Source organism: Cynoglossus semilaevis, chromosome 1, assembly GCF_000523025.1.
Source record: "Cynoglossus semilaevis isolate Cse_v1.0 chromosome 1, Cse_v1.0, whole genome shotgun sequence".
Classification (NCBI taxonomy): Eukaryota; Metazoa; Chordata; class Actinopteri; order Pleuronectiformes; family Cynoglossidae; genus Cynoglossus; species Cynoglossus semilaevis.
The window spans coordinates 21,230,987-21,239,124 of record NC_024307.1 but is presented as its reverse complement, the minus strand read 5'-3'; the positions used below and the strand labels follow the sequence as shown (position 1 = coordinate 21,239,124).

The following is an 8,138-nucleotide window of genomic DNA, read 5'->3' as shown; positions in this document are numbered from 1 at the left end:
AAACCCAAGTTAATAAATTGAAGTTAACTTGGTGGCAAGAATCTGCTTTCCTTGTTTATCTGCTTGTAGCCACGTTATCATTAAGAGTAAGAGTCAGTGCTGTAAACCATGTTGATAAGGTTTGACCTTTAACATAAGCCTGACCTTGCATATGATCTTTGCAGGAAGGAAGATGCGGTACAGTTGGGTACAGGTACACCAGTACACTGATTATGTAGATACATTCTATGTGTATTGCAAATAAAGACGTATTTGACAGTTTAAGGAGAAATGTTTATTTTGGATTCTGTTTAGATTTTGTTGTCGCTAGTGGTTTTTACCTGTAGTAGATATTTGTATACACTAGGGGGCGACAGAGGTTTGGCAAACATTCCGTCTGTTTCAACGACAGTCAGTAATACAGTACATGATCAGTTCTTATTAAAGTTCCCCTTTGATGGCTGACCTAATGTAGAGTCTTCGTCAAATATATTGGTCAGATGACTGATATTTTTTGATAAAATTCCCATAAAAAGCAACCGAGGACTCAAAAGTTTTTAACTTTTCCTGTTTGAGACAATAAACAAAGAGAAAATCAATAAACATGGCAGTAAGCTGAGGAAGTTTGTCTTGTCCAGAAATAAAAGCTGAATTGTGTGTGACAGCTCAACCTCTCTTTGATAAACATTTGGGACTCCTTTACCACCTTAACATTTTGAGGTTAAACATTCTTATTATGGTCCATCTGTATAAAACAAGTCAACATGTTTTTATAGTTTATTTTCAAATAAATGCAACCAAATGTCCCAAGAATTGATCCTGCCCCACTCTGTTGTTATGTATAATAATACCTCTACAGCCTTGACAGAAGCCATGTTCCTCAGAAAATCAGGAGAATGTAATTCTATGGCAAACATACTTCAACAAAAAGAATTAGTGCAGAAACTAATGAGGTAAATATATAATGTGAGGCAACAATTCAACAAGTTGCAAAGTAACTGAATATGTCATCTTGGTCTATACATCAGAGGATGAATTTAAAAATATCACACTTGGAATTCAGGTTGTAAAACTTGATGAAGAAGAAAGGACAAGTTTTACTGTGTGAGCAGAACTGTTTGAAATTCCCCTCATGCTGGGGAGCAGGCTTACATAACCATTGTGTCCTGCTGAGAGAAGGAGTTCAACATAGTTAGAAAGAGAACTAGAGAGAGGAAGTTGTAACATCCATATCACAGTCCTGATATGGTGGAATCTCCATAATAAAACCCGGTACTTGGTATTGCACCATACCCAGTGTTGAAAAGTAAGGTCAATGGTAACTTATTCCATTCACAGCCTGTAGCTGTCGTGTTAGTGGAGATTTGGTGTTCATTTTGGCAGAACCACAACTATTCTATTTCATATTTGTGTGATTTTCTGCACCACCTGGTACAAAGTCAACAAATGATTGTTTTGTAGATCCATTCATAACGAGTAAAAATGGGAGGGGTTATAATCTGAACAGACTCCACTTTGTCTAAAGAGAGAAAACTAGGCTTCACACTCAGTTGAAGAGAGGAGAGGAGACCAGGGAAGAGAGGATACTCAGAAGTGTCCAGTCAGCGTGTGTGTGTGAACATCCCACATTTACGTAAGGTCCAAAGGTTTCCTCTTTACAATCACCATACATGTGACACGTCTGTAGGACAGATAATAAAGCAATAAAATTACATCATTTTGTCCTTAAAGAAAATGTAAGGGTCTTTGAATGTACTGTACAGCTGTTAGGTAACAACGACACTCATTTTGTTTCCTCTGTGTATTTTTAGGTGTAATAAACCAACATTAAAGTATTTCCTTTTTTATAGACATGAAAGCTGTGTTCTCACAGTTCTATTCTTTGCTGTATTAGGGCACATGGATGTGGAACAATGAAACAATGAAATGAAAGAGCAAGGTCTCAGCTAGACTGGTCTGAACTGGTCCTGGTCAGACGTGTTTTTTTTTCTTTTTCTTTTTTTCTCATGCTTTTGCGGTCTTACAGAATAAACTCTCTCAGAGACATCAGCCCAGGATTTACTGTGAGACTTTCATTTCCTCTCTGTCTGAGCCTGTGTGTTTCTGGCACCAAAGTTAAAACAAAGTTGAAACAAAGTCAGCTTTATATTTATTATAATGGAATGAATTTATTCTTCTTACTCAGTCCAAAATTATTATTTTTAAACCAGAGCAATTATATAAAATATGGTATCATAGTAATGCTTCTCTGCAGAAATAAGCTCAAGCCTTGCCACCTGCTTTCCAGTATGTGATTACAATATTATAATTATATAATAATATAATATAATGATATAATTATATTGAAATCTTATAAAACCAAATAAATACACATTTTTATCTGACCTTATAATATATCGATTTTCCTTAATAATAGATTTGGAGCGCCTATAGTTACCGTGGGATTTAATAATAAGCTAGTATAGGTGTATATAACAAAATTATAAAACCAAAAAAATTAATATAATTTTAATATTTAACATACGTAAAATTTGAAATTTGAATCTAATTTGAAGGGGGGGTTTCACAGAACTAATATCCTGTTGGTTGCTGGGTCAATGCTCAACAATTATAATTGTTGTTACAGAGCAAATGCTTGTTATTTTCTCAACTGCAGTACTTTTTCAATTTAAGTGAGCATGCCCACAGGCATGTATGTGCTTGAATTTGTGACCATTTAAGACCATATTGTGGATATTAGTGGTCAACTTCAGACCTGTTGCTCATATAAAGTCCTGATGTCCTGTTTCCTGATGTCTGGTTAAAGTTAGACTGTAAATGTAAATTGCCTTTATAGTAATGGGATAAGGCATTAACTGGTTGTTTGCCTGCACAAATGAATGGGAGTCAATACATTGACATAGAAAGACTGGTTGCAGTCTCTGTCTCTGGGTGTGGGGGTTGGTCTGCAGATGGATTTACTGTAGGGCCTTCCCCTGTAGGGCCTCTGAACAAAAGCCTAGAGAGGCAACAATAGGACAAATGCTGTCCTTCATGAACTTGCTGCCTCCATGTCTGGTGCAGCTTTTCCCAAACACGTGAGGCAGGTTCACTGGACTGACATCCTGCCACAAGTTGGAAAGTGCGCTGGTAATGTGAGGACTCGGCATAACATGTGTCACCTTGGAGAAGACTGCAAACTCCATGACTTCTCATCATTAACCTGTTACTATTTATGCAGGCAGCTCTATCACACTGCAAATTTGGTTCCAAGCTGGAGGCCCTTCTCCAAAACATGTTTACAGCACACTCCCCTCTTTTTTATCTGCCCTTTCCCCTGTTTATTTTTGCACCTCCCCCTTTCTTAGCCCCTCCTCTTCACTCTTGTTTCATCATCTTGTACCCACACATCTTGCTCATGTAGTTTATTCCTGCCTCCAATCATAAAATAACAACTTCACTAAGGCCCCTGTCTTGGTTTTTAAAGTCTGCTCGCTCACGTGAGCAAAAATGACCAGCCAATCTGCTGCAGCCTGAAGTAAACAGGCTGAAACAAATGCAGAGGCAGATGGCGTGTGTTTGTATTTTGTCTGAGAGAAAAAATATAAATAGACTGTTCATGAGCATAAATGTGCCTGTTGAGATGGTTTGACTAACAGGGCCATCTGACATACAGCTGCCTACATTGTTTTTTGCATTAACATTAGTAACAACCCGTCTTTAGTTTCATGTCTGAAACACTTATAGTTGTACTAGGAACTCTGTATTTAATTTTGACCCAAGAAAGCTATAAAAAGATGTTCGGGCTAAATATTGTTATAAGTCTGTATTTGGCAACTTAGGTGTCAGGACTGAATAAGAATATTACTGTATTAAAAACAATAAGATGAAATAAAAAGATCTGGGACATGGTGTAAAAATAACTCCATCAAAATCCATTGTTTTATGTTTATTTTGTCCTCTTAATAAGCTTCTGAAAACATGAAGTTTAATTAAAAAAAAATAACAAACACAGTATTGCACTGTAAGTTGCCCGTAAGCACATTTAAAAATAACAAACACAGTATTGCACTGTCCCCTTGAGTTGCCTGTAAGCACATTAAGATGTTTTAGATGACTTTCTTTGCAGGTTAATGTGTATACTGCAGCAGTGAAGAAGACAAATAAATAAAATTACATCAAAATGAAAGAGAACTGACAATAGGTGTGAATCAAGAGTTGTTGTTTGTGCCTCTCATTAATCCTATCAATAGGAGACGAAATCACTCACTGTTCATCTCTGCGCATAGTAAAACAAAGGAAATCAACAGGTAGTAGAATCAAAAGGAATATAATTGTGTAACTCATTATTTAAAATTCACTTTTAAGAATCAAGCCTATTAATTTAGCGGACTGTGGGCTAATGTATAAGTTTAGTATTTATACTTGGCAGCCTTCACAGAGTAGACCTACTGTACTACTGAATAGTCGTCCTGCAGTAACAACAACAACAACTCCTTAGTAAGTCATATTATTTTGCTTCTCAGTCAAAAAAAAAACAAAGATCTCATAACACAATTCAATCTAAATGTTTAGCAAAATGCAAACAACATAAACTGATATGTTTATAGGGTATACAGTACTTTGTGTACCATTGGATTTTGGTGATGCTTTTCCTGGAACTCTGATGCTAGCATAACTGAGTAAAGGTCAACAACAGCTGAGGAAGTCTTCATAGCACGAGCTGAGACATGAGTCTTCCACTACTCTGGTTAAACACCATAATAAATATTCAAATATTCAATTCACTTTTTTTGCCTTGTTATTGCATCTTTTCAAAGGGGTTTTAAATAAAATAAAACAAGGCAATTTATATAGTTTTCATATTTTTATTGGTTGTCATTAATGGATGGATTTCAGTCATACGCACAAACATTAAAATATTCTATATTTGATTCAGCGGCATAGAACTATGGAATATAATGAGAAATGAATTAAAACATATCAAAACATAAACCACTTTAAGATCATGGATCATGGATAAACTGTTGATATAGGGTGATGTTTGTTGTCATGAAATGTCCTGTAATAAGTTTAATGAATGGCATTGTCTGCATCTAATTATTAGTATTTATGTTATTTTATGGTTTATGTCTATCCTTGTTCTAAACATTCAGAATAAGCTTTAGAGTCAGAATGTTGAGATAGTCATATCTGAATTATTGAATTAATGAGTTCTGTTAAACATTAGGGTGTGTATGTCTGTGTTAATGAGATTAGAGTACAACAAAGATCTGATCTATTTATATTGATTGAGGAAAGGACTCATCAGGTGACAAGGCAGAGTTTGATCAATTTATCCCTTCATCACACCATTTGTTAACACTTTCTTAGGCCTCAAACAGTCATAACAAAAATGTATTTCCACGCTTCATTATCTGATAGGGTCATCACTGGAAGTTGCAAAACAACTACGAATATGATATGAACATGATATATGATCAATAATATTTAACTATAATATTATAGGATGTCTTATATTGTAACTGTAGAATAGGGGGTATTAGTAGTGTCAAATAATAGTGTGTATGGTATAGGTTTAGTTGTTTACTTAGAAAGACAGAATTTAACACACTTTTTAACAGTTAACTGTTTTAACTGTTTGTTAACCTGCAGTCTCCCAGTACGTATTCTCGCGTGGATTAACTCTTACATTTGTTTGTTCATTATTTTTCCGTTTTTACATGGACAGCGACGACAAAAAATACAGAGAGCATCGGGTTTCAACATTCTGGTTTCTGGAACAAAAAGTGCAGCTCTGTGAAATTAAAGAGAGGGAATTAAGAAAATGTAATTCCATGTGTACATATTTGTGTATGTCCGTGTGTGTAAGAGGCTGAAAAAATAGGAATAGAATATCCCGAAATGTAGTACAGAGATAATAATTTTCAGTTTTGTGTAACGAATTTGTTTGTTCAAAGTTCCAGGGCGGGGCTTGTGTCCTTTAGTCCAACTGTGGGCGGGGAAACGGAGGCTCCTACTTATACAACCCGAATTTTACTGTAAGCAGATTAACATAGACGCCAATACGGACAGTAACAAAAAAGGAGGTTAAGACGCGGACGAACTCTACTGTGTGTTTCAACAGGTAAATTTCCACTTTTTTAAAATAAGTTTTCCTCCTTTTGTTTACTTTAGAAGCGGGGACCAGAGGAAAAGCAATGATGATATTTCTGTGCCTCGTGGCTTAGCGTATGACGTGTTCTCTTTGGGTTATCAGTTACACAAAAACGACGAATGATTCGTACTATAACAGCCTGTTGATTTTTGTTTCGTAAGCCCGTGATGTGGTAGACTAGAAGAATATTCTCTCGAGTTTTTGTCATAAATATTTTAAAAGCTCGTGACTTAAAGGCAACTCTTATTTTGAAAATAACGTTTCCGTTAACCCGCCTGTTTACGGCTGATGTAAACGGCTGTTGCTGTTTCATCAGGAAACCGGTTTTTCAGGCATATTAAAAGCTTCAAAAACCTGTCGAAACAGGTAAAACCTATTAAAGAACACCTTCAAACAAATCTCCCTCCTTAGAAAATTATTTCAGTGGAGTAGGTAAAGAGAGCGCATCTAATTTTATTCACTAAGGCAGCGATGTAACATGTTTAACACGTCCATTTACACAATGAAACGTTTGTTATTTAGTAATACCACGCCAAACTACTATGGAGCACGAACTGCAAACAGTTCACTGACTTCGTCTTGTCGCTTTCAATGTCTTTGTTTGCACAGTTGTTTCTTTGAAAAGTAGCATTACTTCTCTCTCCTCCCGTTCTTCACTGTTCGTTCACTTACATTGTTTATTCAAGGCTATTATGATAACATCTTCTATAACTTAAATAATAACATCTAACTTGTACATTTTTAATCACTGCTTGACGAAAGGATACAAAACCATGAATAAGGACACGGACATCGACATGAAGGACGTGGAACTGAATGAGGTGGATCCTGAAAAGCAGCCTATGACAGGAGATGGTCAGGCATCTAGTGGAGAGAAGAACGGCAGTGTCAAGCTGAAGGTCCCCGATGAGGAGGCTAATTTCACCGGCTTGTCTAAAGAAGAGCTGATGAAGGTGGCTGGTACTCCAGGGTAAGGACTGCAGCAGGGAATGGAGTTGCCTTTAGTTTAGCAGAGATTCAAAAGAGAAAAGAAGGGTAAATACTTTCACAAAAATATTAATTATTGTTTTAAAAATATTTTTAGGGGGTATAGTATAGCTGTGGTCCCCTTTTTTGTCACTAAAATGGTGGCCTAAGGATAGGGATTTTTATATTTTTCATTCATGACAAGCCTTCAAAATTGAATTTTTCTCCCCCCCCATAGATGGGTAAGGACTCGTTGGGTGCTTCTCATCCTGTTCTGGCTGGGCTGGGTGGGCATGCTGGCCGGAGCCATAGTGATCATTGTCCAGGCCCCTCGCTGTAAACCCATTCCTGAAATGAACTGGTGGAATGAAGGACCCCTCTACCAGATCAGTGACTTTGAAGCTTTTGCCGAGGGAATGGAAGGTAAAATATATAAAAAATGTACTTTTGTTAATGTAAATGTTCTTTGCTGTTTATGTCCTAGATATTTTTGCTGATTTTTTTTTAACTTCTATTTATGCCCCATGTGGTTGCCAATGTTCCCAAATTTAGATCGAGAGATTATTTACTAAATCCTAGTTGACCAATGTGGTAACACGGGAGAAGTCCCATGATGGAGACTTGGGTTTCTTGTGTTCCTTGTGGTTTTGCTTAGCCGGCCAGATAATATCAGACTGCTGACTCAGTTGACAACATGTGTCTCAAGGTCTGAGGTACAACGAAGAAGGCCTTGAGTCATTTCTTTTTATATCTGTTCTGCGTAGATCTAAGGTGAAAGTTCACTAACTGTTATTTTAATGTAATGAGCTGGTAAGGTTTTTATTGGATGTTAGCTGCTTTATTCAAATCATTTCTGGGTTATTTTTCAAGTCGTTGATTAGTATATATAATCATTTAAACAAATGCTGCTCGACAGTGGAGCATTAGGTTTCCATGTTGCCTTGGGCAGAATTCCAGAAACATCATGTGACTCCATGCTCTCACATGAACCTAGTCTTTCACTAAAGCTTCACATGGCAGCAGTGGGTGTGGAGAGAGTCACTACACGGAAATGACA

At 36.6% G+C, this 8,138-nt stretch overlaps 1 protein-coding gene across 2 annotated transcripts in view; it reads left to right on the top strand.

The window, feature by feature from the left end:
- Positions 1–5,929: 5,929 nt before the first annotated feature.
- Positions 5,930–8,138, top strand: part of slc3a2a (solute carrier family 3 member 2a) — a 5,114-nt gene continuing 2,905 nt past the window's right edge. Inside the window, exons 1-3 of one of the 2 annotated variants that reach the window (XM_025059866.1) lie at positions 5,930–6,085; positions 6,878–7,085; positions 7,320–7,504. In XM_025059866.1, the coding sequence (XP_024915634.1) occupies positions 6,889–7,085; positions 7,320–7,504 (382 nt within the window). In that variant the 5' untranslated portion in view covers positions 5,930–6,085; positions 6,878–6,888. Of the gene's footprint in view, positions 6,086–6,866; positions 7,086–7,319; positions 7,505–8,138 lie in introns of both variants that reach the window. The other variant, XM_025059868.1, reaches the window with a different exon arrangement.